The sequence below is a fragment of the Pomacea canaliculata genome, linkage group LG12 (genome assembly GCF_003073045.1).
Source record: "Pomacea canaliculata isolate SZHN2017 linkage group LG12, ASM307304v1, whole genome shotgun sequence".
In the NCBI taxonomy this organism is placed as follows: Eukaryota; Metazoa; Mollusca; class Gastropoda; order Architaenioglossa; family Ampullariidae; genus Pomacea; species Pomacea canaliculata.
In genome coordinates this window covers 21,875,228-21,892,726 of record NC_037601.1, presented here as the reverse complement: position 1 = coordinate 21,892,726, position 17,499 = coordinate 21,875,228, and the positions used below count along the sequence as shown (strand labels likewise).

Below are 17,499 nucleotides of genomic sequence, written 5' to 3'. Positions count from 1 at the left end.
CATCACCCTTTACAACAATTCTTGAATCACCATCACTGCCACCGTCCAAACCACCCACAGAATAAACGCTTGAATTTCATTGTGGTACCTACAACTTTATTGTGTCCTTACATAAATTTCTTACATTTTCAGGACAGGGTTAGCAAGTATTAACAGTTGAAGATGCGATTACCGCTAGCATCATAGAACTCGGCATTACACCCTCCACAGAAGTCATTCCTGGCAGGAAGAGGTACCAAGACAATTTTAAGCAGCAAAATCGTAAATATAAGCATTCTAACATCTACTTAAAGAAAGTAGTTTGGCGATAAATGTTAAAGTAACTTGTGAAGTACATAACTTGACCTGTACACAGCACTTCTGATTGTAATCAGTTTGACATTTTAAGCAGAAAAATCGTAAATATAAGCATTCTAACATCTACTTAAAGAAAGTAGTTTGGCGATAAATGTTAAAGTAACGTGTGGAGTACATAACACAACACTTCTTACTGTAATCAGTTTGACATAACTCACAGAATTAAATAGACTCAGACATAGAAAAAAATGTAGGTTAAAGGGACACACAAGCAAACTGTTAAACTGGGCTTAAACGACAGATACATATATTCTAAATTATGTCCTGTGCACGCCATAGCTTGAACCACCCATTCCCCACACACACACAAGCAAGCGCGCGCATGCACACACACACACATACACACAAGCGCACATGCACAAAAAATGCGTTTATCAACGCATGTAGCTACAAGTACTGATAGCGATACAGAAACATTTGGAAACACACACATACACCACGATGCTTCTAACAATTAGTGTTCAGAAGGAAGTAATGAAGATACCTGCACTGAGCATTAGAATACTTTGGTTATTTTGTCAACTGACAAGAGGCGAACAAACAGTTGACAATGTTCGGACACTCAGTGGGGACAAGTACACCTTACGTAAATTAGACACATACAGTTAGAAATATGATGATGTCAAGGTTATAAACTTGATAACAACATAAACTTTGTTAAAGTCATTCTGTAAAATCGTCAGTTGGGCCTAAATTCCCCAGCAAATTCTTGCATCTCTGACGAATCATTGCTTTAACACATTCATCCAGAAAGGAGGAAACTTCAGGCGTCTGCGATACTTCGTTCAATAGGCCAGCATTAGCCATTACAAAAGATGATTGTCTGATGTCTCGTGCTGTAGAAGAACCAGAAGAAACACCAACAGTATCCATTGCAAGAAATGATTGTCTGATGTCTCGTGCTGTAGAAGAACCAGAAGAAACACCAACAGTATCCATTGCAAGAGATGATTGTCTGATGTCTCGTGCTGTAGAAGAACCAGAAGAAACGCCAGCAGTATCCACTGTCAAAGATGATTGTCTGATGTCTCCTGCTGTAGAACCAGAAGAAACGGTTCTGTCATTTGTCTCCACGTCCCTGACGTCTGCTTGTCTAGAAGTCGACGGTTGCTCCTCTTCACGAGAGGTAGAAGGCTGAGGACTAAAGGTCATCGCTCTAGCCGTGTCCATGTTTGCTGTATTTCTCGTCACCACGTCGTCCTCGGTATTGCTACTTTCTCTGTCAAGTCCTTCATAGTCAGATGCTTCTCCCTCTGATGGTGATGACACTTGAGAGGAGGAAGAAGTTTCATCGACAATGTCAGGTGGTGTAGATTGTCGCAATGTCAAGTTTGAGCGCTCTGTGCGCCTCAACTTAGGTAAGGACGATCCTTCTTCCTCCGAACTCGACGAACCCGCCACTCTTGTACGTTTTTCAGGAGACAGTAATGTAGACCTCCCACCATAAGCTATCCTTTCTCCCTGCATGGCATCCCAGTCCCTTGGTGTGTCAGATTCGGTGTCCAATTCAAATCCACTAAACGTTTCAGGTATACACCACTTTGTGTAGTCTCCTGAATACTTATTTCCTCGCTGGTACATTCCCCAATGTTTAGGAGCAAGGATAGCCAGATCACTGATCATCGTTTCGTAATACTCTGGAAATTCTATGTGGTAGCGATGGACGAGATGTAGTGCATAACAAATAGAGCTTTCCTTGCGTATAGGTTTTTCGTTCCAGTGAGGCTCAAGACTGAAATTAGAATCTGTCAGTCCTTCGAAAACATCAATGAAAGCGCCTTTCAGTCTCTGCTCAAGAGACTGATTATCTTCAATGAGGTTCTGGCAGAGACTAAGGAAGACACGCAGGAAGTCCTTAAAGAGCCTTTTAGCTTGGTACGCCATGGGGTCTTGTAACTCCACGGCAACAGAAAGGTCGACAGCAGCAGGTAAGCTCCAAGGCTGTCGTTGTGGCCGTTTACGAATATTACAGAACACTCTCTTGGCGATTTCAGAATATTTAAAAGTTGTCAGGTGTGCGCACACAGAGTCAATGTCACTGCGAACACCAAAAGCCTCCAAACAGTTAATAGCTTCACTATAACGACTATTGTGGCCTGGTGTTTTTACTATCCTTTTTTGCTGCAGTCTGAAGATAACTGGTGTCCACGGCGCACAGCGGAGGAAGGCTTCTTCACAGACCTTGATTGGCTGTTGTTTACTCATGTTAGTAGTGTGTTGTTCACTTTCTGCAGACTCAATCGCCACAGTCGATCAATCGGTGTGAAAAGTTACCGCACTAAGGATCAACAGTCAGCAAACAGAGGACGGAGTGCCGTTGACCACCTGTATATGACCAGACCGTTGGCCACGCCCCGACACTCGAGTCGCGAGGACGAACTGTCTTCCTGCCAATAGCAGAGAGTGTGACACTGTGATTGGTCCGTCGCTGTGAACAGGGAGGGGGGGGGGTACTCAGGCAGTGGCCTGGAAAGGGGAATAGCCTTTTGAACTGTGTGACAGTTGTGGGCTGCGTCAGACCCGCGAGCGCCATTAGCTAGAGGGGCGGTGTACATGGTGGATGTGTGTCTGATTGTTTTTTTTTTTTTTTTTTGAGCGTGCGTGTTATGGTGGGGCTCTCCCACTATTTGTTTTGTTTGGCCATCTGTATGAAAGAGTCTTAATTTTTTAAGCTTCCGTACTATACGACCGCTGGCAATAAACTTTAGTTTTGTGTTGTCACTTCGTGTGCACGTTTTGTCTTCACTGAGACTGACTGGCTTCGCTGCTCGCGTCGGATGCGCGGAGGTTTGTCTGTGTGATTGCGAGTGTGTCTGTGAGAGAGCGAGTCCCACAACGCCCGAAAGAAAATGCTAACTGCGTTACGTACAACCTCTGGTACTGCAGTAAACACACACACCCGCGCGCATGCGCATCTTGTTGTAGTCCGGTGAGCTGGTTTGTTGTACCAGTGCACAATATTGAGATGTGCTTCTCTATCAACTCTGTCATTTTACAGACTCGCCTAAGAGGGGTGTGCAGATTGATTACAAAAAATAAAGAAAGAAATAAAAAAATAATAAAAAAAAATACCAGCCCTAACAGTGACATTGATTTCCACTCGCAATTCTATGAATACAAATCATGCAAATGATTGAGATACACATTTAGTGACTGAGACAAAGGTAGATGGCGTTTGTGTGTGTTTGTGTGCGTGAAGAGTAGCAACAATAAGTGTGTGAGTTTGAGTTCTACCACAAATTCCAGGTGACCTCGCTGTGCTATCTCGTGCAGTCCCTGCCAACAAATAATTTCCCACATTTTTCACAGTAAGCTCAGTGCGATATATACAAACAAAAAGATATTCAACTACAAAAAATGCATAAAGCACATTGGTACACAGACAAGCAAGTCAGTAGAGAAGTACAGACATACTAACAGCCATGAATGTGTCAGAGACCTACACCAAGTACTACAGGACTGAACACGTGCGAGGGCGAAAGGTGTGAATGATGGACGTTTCCGGAATGCGTGTCAGTTAGATGTTTAAAACAAAAACAAAGAGAGGTGTGATTGGAGAGAGAGTAAAGGGTGAGAGGAGGTAAAGTGACCAGACGTTTCGGGGACGCGCGCCGATGATGGTGTCGTCACCGACAAACAACGCCGAAAAAGGTGGTGGTGGTGGTGGTAACCTTTCCTCTGACTTTTGCCGAGTAGTGAAGCTTTCAACGGAAGATCTGTCCACGCCACTACAGTATTCCATTTTAAAAAGAAAAACGTTTTTTTTTTTAAAAATTTAAATACAGAAGGCCGCTGGAGACAATGATTATCTCGCAAGAACCGTCTAATCAGGTGGCAATTAATTTTCCAAGGCCGCATGAGAATTGGATTTTAGAGGCCGGACTAATACAGTGATACCTCGGTTCTCGACGCCTTGACTTTCGACCAAATCGGTATTCGACCAGGAAATTCGAGAAATTTGTCTTGGAATCCGAACAAATATTTGGAACTCGAACATCCAACGTCTGAGATGAGCCGAGTGAGCCGAGTTGAGCCGAATGCGTTCATTGGGCCAGCGCGCCTTGCCGTCATTCAGTGTGAGTGCAGAGAGAGAGAGAGTCAAGAGAGTCACTTTTGTGGTACTGTACTGTATTGCACTGTACACTGAATTTTAACCCTTAGACATGGTCCAAAAAAGCCATGCAGACAAAGTCTGTGAGAACACATACTGAGCTGAAGAAAGAAATCATTCAAATATGAACAGGGCAACGTGGGATCCTGCTGAGTATGCAAGCCAAATACACCATCTCTACTTTCTTAAGAATAAAGCTGTTATAGGCTGCCAATTGCCACACGATAACTAAGCAAGGCCTCAGATAATGAGGAATGAGAAACTGCTACTTATTTCGTACATACAGTAAATGAAACACAATTTACTGTACCAGTACATTTTTTGGTTTAATAAATACACTTTTATTCTTATTTCTTGTTGAGACTAATGTTTTCTACATATTATATACAAATAGGCCAGTAAATATTCTGGGGCTTGGAACGAATTAATCCAGTTTCCATATTCCTATGGGTTTCATTGCTTCGGTTCTCGAACAATTGGTTCTCGACCGGCCCCCCGGAACGAATTATGTTCGAGAACCGAGGTATCACTGTATAGTTAACTCAGTTTTACCCAATACTGTATATATATTATATATACTGGCGGGCGTGCCGGTCAGAGACAGGAGGCGGGCCGGCCCTTGCCCAGGTCTGCTCTAAGCTGAAAAAAAAAAATGCAGGCAAAGTAACTATTGAAGACATGCCCATTGATAGAGAGAATTACAAAGAAAATAACCAGCAAGAGAGAGATATACATCGAGACATCGTAGCCGGTAGCACTTCAGGTTCTATTTTGTTTCCCAGAATCTTCCACTGTCCTTTGTTCCGGAAGTGCAGTGAGCTGGCAGTCTCTGGGGCAAAGGGCACTCATCGTAGGGGATAGAGGAATAATGTTTCTGGTCTGACAATTAGCGCCACCTAGTCAGCGCTTCATTTTGCTGCTTACGCATCTTCCAAAAATAGTATCAGGTTTTCCCATTCCGACATAAACGGTTGAGTGGACATTACAATGGTTCGTTGTTTTAACAGATTGTACACATGTCCTTAATAAAGATATCTTAAGCAGTAGGCTCATTGTATGTCAGTTTGTCCCCAGCTGTTCTCCCTTACAGGAAAAACAAGGAATAGAAATGGTAAGAGAGGCTTAAATAATAAATACATATGTCTTAATGGTGGCTCACAAAATTTTTGCAATGATATAGGAGAATAGTATATAATATACATATCGATCAACATGAGACAATTTATTATACTGATAATAAAAATGTTTTAAAATGACATTCTATTTCACAGGTCGACTAGAAATGAAATTACCAGCAGAAAATTGAATGAAAGTCGCTTATGTCCTGTTTATACCGCAGCTGTAGGACTCCATCCACACCGTTTCCTTGGACACAAATACACCAAAAGATGAATATCGAAATTGGTAGTGATGTAGACTATTCGTCTGCTGAATCCCAGAGTCAAATTAGCAGCATTTGTGAAAGGAGTTTCCAATGGAAGCTATAGTTCTAGTGTTTCAGACGAATGTTTGCCCAATGCTTTGGGCGTTCAGTACCAGGAGATGCACACCCCATCTGTAGAACTCCGATCACATGTTGTACGTGGCAAGCTACAAGTCCACCACACGATGAATGTCCAAAATTGTAGTGATGGCGACAGTTCATCTGCTGGATCACGATTTCAAGTCGACAACATTTCTGGAAGTAGTTCCGATGGAAGCTGTATGCACTGGCGTTTCGGACGGAAGTCAGTCCAATGTTAATAACAAGCAGCTTCACGTCGGAGTTCTAGAAAGGTCTATGCCTTCCTGCTGCAAAGAATATGTCGACATAACAACAATGAAAATGCCGAACAGATGTTCAGTGGATGGAGCAAGAGTGCTTTCTAAACTTCTCCTTAGCGACGGTGAGGCAGGCATGTTTTGCTTTCTCCTTTGTCCGGGTTTTGTTTGTTGTCCAGTCTCTAAGCCGTTCTGTCTGTTCCTTTCTTTGCCTGGAGAAGCACTTTATCTTTACCAAAACAGCAACATATGGCCACAGGATATTTAGTTATTTTGCAGCAAAACAATGGAACTCTCTCCTTTTCCATATCCGCCACCTACCCACTACTGAATCCTTTAAACGTGCTCTGAGAACGCACCTCTTCCGTAAACATGACTCCTAACACCCTGTCCCATAATGATAGTCCTTTATCACACCCTTCCTTTTGCAATAACATGTTACTCTGAGCTCGCGTTCTTGCTATTTGGTTCCTCTTTGCTCAAATATTAAATTAGGCTTTAGAAAACAATTTTTATCTTGTCTTTGTGACAGGGTGACATAAGCATACATGATATAAATTTTGCTGCTACAGATTGTTTGAGGGAAAGGGGTTACTCTTGGGAAACCCATTTCTTTATTTTTATTCAGAACATTGTTCTTCACTCTGTCGGAAAACATTCTAAATGAATCTTAAAACAATCAGTGTCACAAGCAGATTATACAACTCAACTGCCGCTGCTTCAAATCCTGGAGAATATGCAAAAAGAGCCAAGCACATTCCGGCAATCTGAGGTCATCAAGTTCCTTTCGATTCAAAAACTTGCCTCTCTTGGCAGAGAGAAGCGACTTAGTGATATTGCTTGTTGTCTGGTGGTGGACGACACTGGCCTACAGGGCAACGCCTGCTTCACTATATCTAGGAAAGAAGACATTTCTATATCTTCTGCAGCTTCACTTCTGTCAATTTAAACAAAAAACAAATATACGGAGAATCAACACATTGACCCAAAGCGTCAACACATGACCTAAAGCGTTGGAAACTCTTGGGGGGGTCAAATATGAGCTGGACATGACAATATCCAAAACGACACCACACACACTTTCTGTCCCTCTTCCCTGCTCACATCTCTATCAAATTACCATTTATTGCGTCACGCGAAACCACCACGCAATCACACACTCATAAATGCAAGGCAAGGGCAACAATAATGAGGCTGAATTGACAGATACATGTATTTCAATTGACAAATAGGATTAAGCAGAGCTAAAGCTGTTTCAAAAAGTAGGATCTTGGTTTCAAAGTGATAAAATGTTTTCATCAGAGCAAAGTACAAACTGTTTGGAAATTTGGAAATATTCCATAAAGACTAATGTATAAAATGAACAAGGAGAGGGAGGATAGAAGATCTATAAACTTAAAGTTACTCCCACCGGTACCCTGTAAGCTCATTCGTGTCACTTGTATTGACATGCCGAACCAAAAGAAACAATACTTTCACGAAAAAAAAGAGTGAAATATGGTCCCAAAGTCAGTACTTTCACTATTTTCATTAACAGCCAAGACAAGTCGTTAACCAGAGAGCTCGTTGATGTCGCGGAGAGGACCCAGCAGGCCCTAGCAAAGTTAAACGACGACGACGAGCAGGTCCTCAGCATGGCTAGCCTGCACCTTATGGCCGTCTCGGCCATCTTCACACGCTGCGAGAAACCAGACCTGGAATTGTGTTCCTCTTTCATCCTGTCACCCAAATCAAACAAGAAAGTCGCTAGTGGATGGATGAAACAGACAGTCTTCAAGTTCCTGAAGCAGTTCTATGATCACTTCAAAGACGAGGTCAAGGAACTTTCGTCTCCTCCTTCTTGGACTGACATCGTCACTGCATCTCCAGAACAGGACAAGAGCAGTCGAACATCGTGTTTCAAATTGGTCATGTGCGCCTTTTCAATTCTGAATGAGGTATGTCAACAGTTTCATAAGCTATGGATTGGAAATATATTGGGTCATAGCACAAACAATTGAAAAACATAGACCTTTGAGAAGGTACTACTTATATAATATTGTTATAAATGTGAATAATACAATCATCATTCTATTTATTTTTCGAATTAGATGGCAAAACATGGTTGGACGCCTCTGAGTCTGAAGCTGTTAAATGCACTAAAGAAAATGCATGAGGTGACCGACCTAAAGACAGGAAAGTACAGGATAAGTCAGGAAAGTAAAACCATGATTGATTTTTTCATCATTCGAAGCCTCGTGGTGCTCCTTCAAACCGTTTTTGTTGAAGGTAATGGTCACTTTACTGGATGTTAATATGTTCGCGAACGAAATTGAAATTTCACTATTAGAAAAATTACAGCTATGAAAACTGAACTTAAAAGTTGCTGTTGCCTTATTTCCATCGTAGGGTTGATGATCACAACAATGATAGATTCATTAAAGCTGCAGAAAAGTAAAATTTGGTTCTTAGTGCATCTTGCTGAAGTGTTCAAATAAAAAACTAGAATTAACTAGTAAAGAAAATTTAGAACATTTTTAATAACTTGATAATTTAAGAGAGTACACTATGAAAATGCGATTCACACACACTCATTCAGAAAGAGAGAGCCGGGAGTTGAGGGGAGGTTAGCCAGCAAACAGAGTTATCTCGTCTTTCACTCTAAGCAGGCGGAATCGTCTCCTTTTCTCGAGAAGTCAGCACACAACCCGTTTTCATGCGTTAATTAAGCAAAGAACCGACTAGTAATCAGGAATATTAATTAATCTTCGTACTCAGACCAGCGTTCGGTCGACCTCCTGCAACGAGTTTGCAGCCCCCAACTGCTCCCAAACGACCATAGATGCATCTCCCGACCAAAATAAAACAATAAAAGTAATAACATATTTTTTGTGTCTTTCTTTACTTTAGATCGAGAGCCGTTCGGGGATAGTAAATACGAACATCAAAAATGTATTTCACAAATAATAACAGGCGTTATTCAAAGCTGCAGCGACAACTCCTCCCAGAAGGAACGCCTCCTTCGCGAGGTACGAAGTCTGATGTTTCACAAAGCCAGCAGCGTGCGCCAGACCTTCAGAAGCCTTTACAGGAACGTGAAGATGTCCCTCAAAGACCTGGCTAGTGGTCACATAGAGTACAGCTTGCGAGGATTAGGTTTCCGGTTGGATGAAGCAAGGGACATAAACAGTGAAGGGAGACAAGCTATAACGGGAACGTGCAGCTGGAATGTGAGCCCTTGCAAGTTGTGTGATGTCAAAGCAGACTGTGCCATGTACCTACCGACTGTCAACTGCATGGCACAGCAAGATTACCATGTTGGTGTGTGCCTGGATCACCATCCTAGCCAGCACGGCAAAGAGTCTGCAACACGTTCTGAAATGCACAAACAGAACTTGACGATGCTGCAGCGTTTAAGCCCCATGAGTGACCACATGTTGAAACTCCTGGCCTATCAGTACAAACCTTTTCCCTTCTACATCACCGAGGTTGTTGAGGAGGAGGACCGTCTTCTTTCTTACCTCTGTCTTCACAGGAAAGAGGGTCGCTGGCTGGACACGAAGACAATAGCGAAGATCATGAGTCAAATCGTGGACATAGTCACTTTGCTGGAGAATGAAGGAATTGTCACACGAGATCTCACCTGTTATAACCTGGTGGTGAGGAGGAATCGTGAAGAACAAGAGGAAAAGTCAAGGTGTCAGGTCCTACAGTCTACTGACAACTATATCATCCAGCTGGCGGATCTCAGTCTAACTCATTACTATCGCAATAATGGCGACATCTGCATTGGTAATTATGGCGATTAAACTTTCGCTGTTTATGACAAATGTTTGATCAGAGTTTCTGGACGATGCATAGCAGTTAGGAATATCTATCTAAACTGTGTATTATATAGCTAAATTTTTTATCAGATAAATCAGAATAGATTATTTCCGTCATGCTCCTGTTGTTTTCCTCCCCACTTGCATGAACACAGTTTTACAGGCTTACAACAATGGTCGGTGTTTCAGTTCGCGACCATGGACCTATCCCCGTGAGGTGGACAGCCCCAGAAGCATTGTTTGACGGCCGTTACTCGCTGAAGTCAATGGTGTGGCAGATTGGCTGTGTCATGTATGAGATAGCAACATACGGCTGTGAACCCTACACCAGTTACAGCATGACTACAGAGGACATCCTCAAAAAGGTAAATTATTTAAAAAGTACTTTGATTTTATAACACTAGCTGACACAACTAATATCTTCTAAAGTACATCGTCGGCCAAAAAATATAAAGGAGAAGTGAAATCCAAATTTTTTTTTATTATATTTAATATACGTTGAAAAGTTACAAAATGTTTATCGTAGAAGATTGTGAAGTTTTGAAAATGTAAAAGATTTACTAAGAAACTGTGTTTCTCGCTGATGTGTGCTCGTCCCTTCTGAAGGGGAATAATCCTGGAATACATTGATACATTTCTCTTCCCCATCTCTACATTACTATCATGTCTTGCTTACTTTAATTTTTCTTACTTTATTTTTCACTTTTAATCACTCCTCGTTTCTCTTTCGCTCTTTGCCTCTCCCTCTTTAAGTCATCTCTTTGAAGAAAGAAACTCATTACAATAAAGGAAAATATAACTTTATTTTAGTTCAAAGCAGAACTGGTTTCACTCTACTACTCTTGTCTGTTTTACTGATGATAATGTAACAATGATGATTATGACGGCAGCGACGACAACGACAGCGATGATGACGTGGAGGAGGAGAGGAATACAGTAATGATTATACATACACCATAAACGTTAATAAACAGATAATACACTATTAAACATTAGTCAAGATCAATTACAAGACACTGATCTCAACCCTAAAGTACGAATGTCCAAGAAATAGCTTAGTTTTTGTTTTCTTGTACCTAAATTTAATCGGAAACGCACGTGTAATACGCTTTTATCCTTTCTATGAGCAGATGAACAAGGAACCGGGCAGCATCAAGCTTTTCCCATGGCCTTGCGCCCCAAAAGTTATTCTTGACATGGTGGAGAAGTGCACGAGCTGGAACCCCAGCGAAAGGCCGAGCCTGGAGAGTCTGAAAGAAAGCCTGCAGCACATGGAGGATGCAGACGGCGCTGGGGAAGGTATCTGCAGTCACTAGCACGTGCGCTAGGTAGATGGGATGCTGATAGTGAGATAGTGTGCAAACAATCAAGATTCCTTTCTTGGCAAAAGCAGGTCGTTTCCCCGTTTTCCAAAACTTGTTGCAGATCGTTAACAGGGTTATTATTATTTATTTATTATTTTTTTGTCCAGACAGCATATATTTTAACTGTTCAAACGTCTACTGCAGGTGATTGTGCTTGTGTAGGCGTATGTCTGAGTGCGTGTGAGAATTATTTTAATTTTTAAAAATTACTGAAAATACTATAACCCTCTGTACAACATGGAATCATTGTAGAAATGTCGTTGGAAGAATCTCTGATCATGGAGACTCAGTATCCGTCACCAAGTAGCAGACAGACACAGCGAGGTCACGTGCCTGAAAAGGTATTAATCATTACCTAACATTTGATCATAAGACTTACTTTGTGTCTCGTTTTCTGTGCATGCATATTTTATACATGTTTGAATATGTGTGTATGTGCTTCAAAACTGCTAATTTAACCACCCCAATACTGTAGGACTATAACTATTAATTTTTAATTAATAATTTCAAGACTCCAAGTATGACTGATTTTCAAAAGGTAGAATACATTTTCAGATAAAAATCGAAGCAGCGTTTCACAAAATGAATTTCCTTCGAGACGGGTGAGACGTTAGATATGTGTTAATGACCTGAGTCTTTTTTAAAACTAAAATATTAATCCTATGGTGCCTTACCTCCAGGGTATCCCGCCCTCTGTTCAGCAGCTGATTGCAGCAAGTAAGTAAAGTAATATCTTTTAGAGAAAACAGCAAGATAGTTTAAATTCTCACAATCAACACTACTTAACATTTTATATTTGAAACGCATATTTCCATTTGTAGGTTTTTTGTGAACCAATGGCAAGTCCGCAGAGGATCTTTAAAATACACTCAGAAAATGCACTTCTCTGTTTGGTACACGTGTAATGCCACTGTAACTTAAAGGGATACTAAAGGGAAAATTAAACTGCTTAGAAACTCGTAAATAGTAGGATCAATTTGAATCTCGTCTATTTTCATGTCTGTTCATGTGAAAAAAGTTGAAGGTTTGTAGTAGAATGTTGCGTTAAGAAGAGAAATTACACGGACTCTTTCGTCTGCTTCGACGAACTCTCGTTCTGTCACGTGACCTTATACGTTTCAGTAGGATTGTTTACATTGAGACCGAACCATGCCTGCACCATTGCCACGAAAAAATGTGAAAAGATTCGACATTGTCATCATTTTCCGAAAGACAGATCGAGCCTTACAAAAAGAGTGTGTCATACAATAACAAGGCCGATGCCACACGTTTGGGAGCCAAGAGTGGGAGGTGTTGTGCAAGCATTTGTTGACGATCAGGTGCTTTACTAGCCGGACCCGAATGTCCAAACAGTTAGATTTGGCCTTCAAGGCACAGCTTCTGCCAGATGCAATTCCGACAATTTTCAACACAATGAAATTCTCGAAAAAGAATGAAGGATCTATCTGACAGACGTTTCACTTGCCAAACGACTACAGCATAAACAGGTCAGTATCAGTGCTACTGTTACTGTGTTTACAAAATGCACTTTTCATTATTGGTAGATAACATTACATATACATATCAAAGACTGTATATATCTATAAACAATAAACTGGTACTTATAATAAGCGATTTCAATAGGTAAAATTCATAGTACATGCATAATAAATGAAAAATGTCAGCATCAAACTGAAAGTGTAAAAGAAATGATTGTTGAAATCCTGTCACTTGTTACATTATTTTTTTAAAAATCATGTTTGCTTTATAAAATGAAATATTTTTAAATCATATTTTGAAAAGACAGCCTATTGTTTATGAAATCTAAAAACAATGAAATGCATGTGAAAGGTATTTCCTACATAATGAGCTTATCAACAATAGTAGTGAAATCTATGTGCAGTACACTGCGGAAGTTAGAATTGATATTTCAACATTTGAAAATTAGAGTAATATTAATGATTGTGGTTTTAGTTGGATACTGTAAAGAATAAAAAATAATAATAGCTTGATCACATGGTATAATCATACATTATTAGTGATGTTTTGTGGAATGATTACTTTGTAAAACTTTAATGTTCAGACTATAACAAGTCTCACAACAAACAGTTCAACTGTGCTTAAATAAGAGGTCAGACCAGATCTCAGCTCCAATCCTGAAAGGTAATGGTTTTTAGTTCTTTTCTCTATTACACTCTCTTTTATCTAAAATTGGCATTCCACAAACTGTGCAGATATTTTCTTCTTATAAGGATATTCAAGGCCAAAAATTGTGCAGTTTTAAACACTTAGATAAAATAATTTTATATGGCTTTGTAAATTTTATGTGGATAAATTTTTTTCATAATGAAATGAAAAAAGAAAATTGTGTCTATAAATGTCTGCTAGTGATCCTGATATTGATATGGGAGTCAGAAAATGAAAATGACACCTCAGAGTGGTTCAGCATCGAGGGCACCAGTAAACAAATTTATATTGCAGTACTAACAAACAGTCAGTACTTGATAGTTTATATCAGAAACATGCTAGCACAAGAATTAAGCTGATATTTAGCTATAAAAATGATTTATGGTTTTAACTGATTTAGTCTCGATATTTGTCTCTAGGAATTCTCAGAAATATACTGGGCACAAATCCCTTCCTGGAAAGAAAATTTATCATTCACGAAAAGAAGTCGGGAGCTGCTGAGTGTGCAGGCAGTGTAGCAACCCCTCTATCACAACTATAGATGGTGTCACATAGAAGTCAAATTTATAACCATATGCCAAGACAGCTCCTGTGGCCATCATTACTCCTGGACATCACAGCCACACTCTTTTAGGCTTCCTAAATGTTTGACAAGTACCAAACACACATGTGTCTCAAATTATCCACTTGGTTATTGGAATCCATAACTGTGCAAGAATTAGAAAATTATGACAAAATACATTGTTGAAACTGTTTTAAATGCTTACAGAGCAATCAAATGAAAAATTCACATGCAGTGGAACTGAGGAAATAAAAAGATTAAGCCCATGTCTGTATATTATGTGAAAGAGAAATCATTCTCACACAGTTTCCTTGCATTGTTTATTAGTTTGTAAGAAAAAAAGAAAGTAAATTCACACCAAGTATTCAGAAATGATGTTTGTAAAATAAAATGCCAGATGCATGCAAATTTGGACATAAAGATCTGTGTCCCATACCTGAGTTTGAACAAATAAAAGAAATTAATGTTAACTAAGGGAAGATTATTTTACTTCATGTCAGATACATGATGCATCTGATATGAAGTGTGTCCAATAACTGGATTGGATAAATGTAACAATTTTCATGATGTATAGGGAACATTTCTTGACAATTCACTTTTAAGCTTTTACTCTACATTTTTTATGCTCAACAATTTGTTGTGGCCATTCCTCACAATGCTCACAAATGCACCAGTCTGAACGTGATAAATGAATCTATGTCAATACACATTAAACAACAAACATATAAGTTAAAAGCACAGGCATAATAACATATAAAGCAACGTCTCTGCTTGAATTCTATCCATCATTGTTAATAAAGTAAGTCATTAGTGTAATATTCAACTATATCCCCCAAAAAGGGCAAATAGTATTATATTATTAGTATTATATAAAAGTCAAATACAGTTTCAACTATTAATTTTTAAACTATCCTTAGGAAAGTTCACTTAAAACCCAAATTATCATATACAATGTGAATATTCCGGTGTGTGTGAGGAAATAATTAGCATTACCAAATGTAATTTTATTTTTTAAATACACTACGAAGTGAATTCGTCAACAACAATTGCCCAGTGTAAAGAGTTTGAGTGCATTATGTTTATTTAAAGTGCTTGAAGGTAAAGCATGCGTTCACTTTCTGTTCCCGTGCACACAGTATGACTTACTTCTATAGTCCTACCAGAGATCTGTCCCTACAGATCTCTGTCCTACGTACCTGCTTTGTGCTTCGACTGCTGCAACATTTTCCTCGTCCTCCGAGGAGCAGTCGGTGAGCATAGTGGTTCAAATTGGTAAAATTGAACATTATCATGGCCATCTCGATAGTTAATGACTTTGGAGATCACAAATCCAACTAAGAGACACCACGATCACTATCCTAGCAATGACTACAGACTCTTCCTGTCGTTTGTGACGTCAACAAAAGACTCGTCTGCTTGACTCATCTCGGGAAGCTATCGTAGCTACTCGCGGAAGGACACAAGGGTCGATTTCACTGGATTTTCGATTTTTATAAACATCGGCAACCGAAATAGTCTAATAAGTGGTAATTAAGTGAGAAACGAATCCTTTATTTCTCCTGTATCGCTCTCGTGCTCTGTAATTCTAACTAAATCTATTTTTGAAACGTTTGACTGTCGCCACAGCCTTATCACTACCCTTTAGTATCCCTTTAATAGCTGCTTGAAAACTGATTATTTCCTCTACAAAAGTTGTATCTGAACACAGAATCTACTAACTTTAAAAAATGGGCCAAGGATCAGACGAAGACCACGCAGAAAAAATAACAGCTACGATACAGTCAGCAATGTTTGATTGTTTAACTTTAATTAGCAATAATCCCAATGTCTTCACAGCTGTACCTCAACCACGTTGATAGCAACTGTATTAATACCGAACTAATGCTTTGGCAAAAACACTTGTTTATAAAAAGAAATGCCCTTACCTGGGACTGGTACCAAAATATGTTTCAATAAGTGATAATTAGGGATAAACATTCTATTAATGCATTTGGCAGGAAAGGACTCGCCCTTGTACCGAAAAACTCGAACTGAGAGTTGGCACAAAGAATCTTGCACAGCTATTAGGGAAGAGAGCTTGTCACAGACCAGTGGATAGACATCAACATTAAAGTGAGTTGATCTCTACACCCCACACTCTCTCTCTATGTCTCTGTGTGTTTTTTCTCGCTCTTTCCCTCTCTCTCTCTCTCTCATCTGTTTGCATACGCGCTTACGGAAGTGTGAACTCCCGTACTAGAGAATAAAAGGTGTTTAATCAGTTCAGGCAAAATACTGAGTAGGTCCTTGTTTTTCTATATAAATATTGAGTAAAGGGGTCACTACATGTATGTCATTGAACATTTGGGAGCTTTTTTGTTTTAGTGATTTTTCTATTAGGCTTTTCTGTGGACAAAGCTGGGGTCACGAGACTGACCTCTTTCTTTGCAAGATGATCTACGTTTACCCATTCTTTAGGAGTAAATGCACCCCACAATGCCTTTAATAAGGAAGTGTTATTAGTACAAAAACCTTAGAGTAGGAACAAAGAGCTATATTTGTTCTTCAGGGGGACCACACCATTGTAAAAGAAAAACTGTCACAGAAATTTACAAACAGCGATCTGCGCCTGATAGAGTCATCGAAACTTCCAGTAAAATGCTGGGTGGATGATGAGCAAGGAATGGTCCGCTTGAGCCAGCACGACGGACAACATGTACACGTGAGTCATTCACAGTTTAGGATGAACAGTTTATCCGGTTGTGTCTATGGGAGACTGCCCTTCAGAAGGGAAATTAGGCATATACAGGCAAATACAGACACAACCTTGAAGAAAAGAAATACGTGTTTCTCTCCCCAAAATTCCTCAGTTTATTTCCCTCCCTAGCCTTCTGCCACAATTGCACATTGAAGTATACAGGTTTTTGTATAAAGCCTATCTGTGGACAAAGATGAGGTCACGAGTTTGACCTCTTGCTTACACCGAGAGGTAACGTATTTCTTTTTACATACCCTACGGTACTTTTTCAGTTAATTAATTTTCCTTTATAAAAAGATGCAGAGAAGAATACCTTTTGATTTTTATTTGTTCTAGGAACGAGAATATCGTGCTTCAACAACTCTCAAAACGGCTGTGATCAGGGAAGAGTTTTTCAGCTACAACCTGACACCGACAGATGGCTTTTGTTCATGCACGTGCTGGTGTCGTTTAGTCAACAGCAGATAATCATACTTTTGTTATGGAGTACTAAATGGCATTTGACACAGTACCATTCTGCTAGACTGAACATTGTGTGAATAATTTTGACTGAATATAAGCACATTATCGTCCATATTCAGCAATAGTATTTGAAAGTACAACTGAAGGTTGAAACTATTACATCTGAGTATTTCTGT

At 39.8% G+C, this 17,499-nt stretch overlaps 2 protein-coding genes across 5 annotated transcripts; one reads left to right on the top strand and one right to left on the bottom strand.

Moving 5' to 3' along the window:
- Positions 1 to 692: 692 nt before the first annotated feature.
- Positions 693 to 2,767, bottom strand: LOC112577260. 3 transcript variants are annotated; one of them, XM_025260310.1, is made up of 3 exons: positions 1,400 to 2,767; positions 1,252 to 1,333; positions 693 to 1,185 (listed from the first exon to the last, which is right to left on the bottom strand). In XM_025260310.1, the coding sequence occupies exons 1-3, from the start codon at positions 2,560 to 2,562 to the stop codon at positions 1,021 to 1,023; spliced, it is 1,410 nt and encodes a 469-aa protein (XP_025116095.1). In that variant the 5' UTR covers positions 2,563 to 2,767; the 3' UTR covers positions 693 to 1,020. The 3 variants fall into 3 exon arrangements, with proteins under 3 accessions (XP_025116095.1, XP_025116094.1, XP_025116093.1); XM_025260309.1 differs by having other exon boundaries at positions 693 to 1,317; positions 1,384 to 2,766; XM_025260308.1 differs by having other exon boundaries at positions 693 to 1,333; positions 1,400 to 2,763.
- A 2,311-nt stretch (positions 2,768 to 5,078) lies between these two features.
- On the top strand, positions 5,079 to 17,280 carry LOC112577255. 2 transcript variants are annotated; one of them, XM_025260302.1, is made up of 12 exons: positions 5,079 to 5,579; positions 5,740 to 6,354; positions 7,767 to 8,166; positions 8,320 to 8,497; positions 9,119 to 10,000; positions 10,222 to 10,397; positions 11,163 to 11,331; positions 11,649 to 11,737; positions 12,077 to 12,113; positions 16,122 to 16,236; positions 16,673 to 16,825; positions 17,198 to 17,280. In XM_025260302.1, the coding sequence occupies exons 3-10, from the start codon at positions 7,864 to 7,866 to the stop codon at positions 16,220 to 16,222; spliced, it is 1,935 nt and encodes a 644-aa protein (XP_025116087.1). In that variant the 5' UTR covers positions 5,079 to 5,579; positions 5,740 to 6,354; positions 7,767 to 7,863; the 3' UTR covers positions 16,223 to 16,236; positions 16,673 to 16,825; positions 17,198 to 17,280. The 2 variants fall into 2 exon arrangements, with proteins under 2 accessions (XP_025116087.1, XP_025116088.1); XM_025260303.1 differs by lacking the exon at positions 5,079 to 5,579 and having other exon boundaries at positions 5,594 to 6,354.
- The last annotated feature ends 219 nt before the right edge of the window (positions 17,281 to 17,499 follow it).

Bases quoted from the DNA above. Each gene is read 5' to 3' on its own strand.
- LOC112577260 (XM_025260309.1), bottom strand. From the start codon at position 2,562: ATGAGTAAACAACAGCCAATCAAGGTCTGTGAAGAAGCCTTCCTCCGC. The intron at 1,318-1,383 runs ATCAGACAATCA...ACAGCACGAGAC, and splicing joins CTGGTTCTACAGCAGGAGAC to ATCAGACAATCATCTCTTGC.
- LOC112577255 (XM_025260302.1), top strand. From the start codon at position 7,864: ATGGCTAGCCTGCACCTTATGGCCGTCTCGGCCATCTTCACACGCTGC. The intron at 8,167-8,319 runs GTATGTCAACAG...TTTTCGAATTAG, and splicing joins CCTTTTCAATTCTGAATGAG to ATGGCAAAACATGGTTGGAC. The intron at 11,332-11,648 runs GTATCTGCAGTC...GAATCATTGTAG, and splicing joins TGCAGACGGCGCTGGGGAAG to AAATGTCGTTGGAAGAATCT.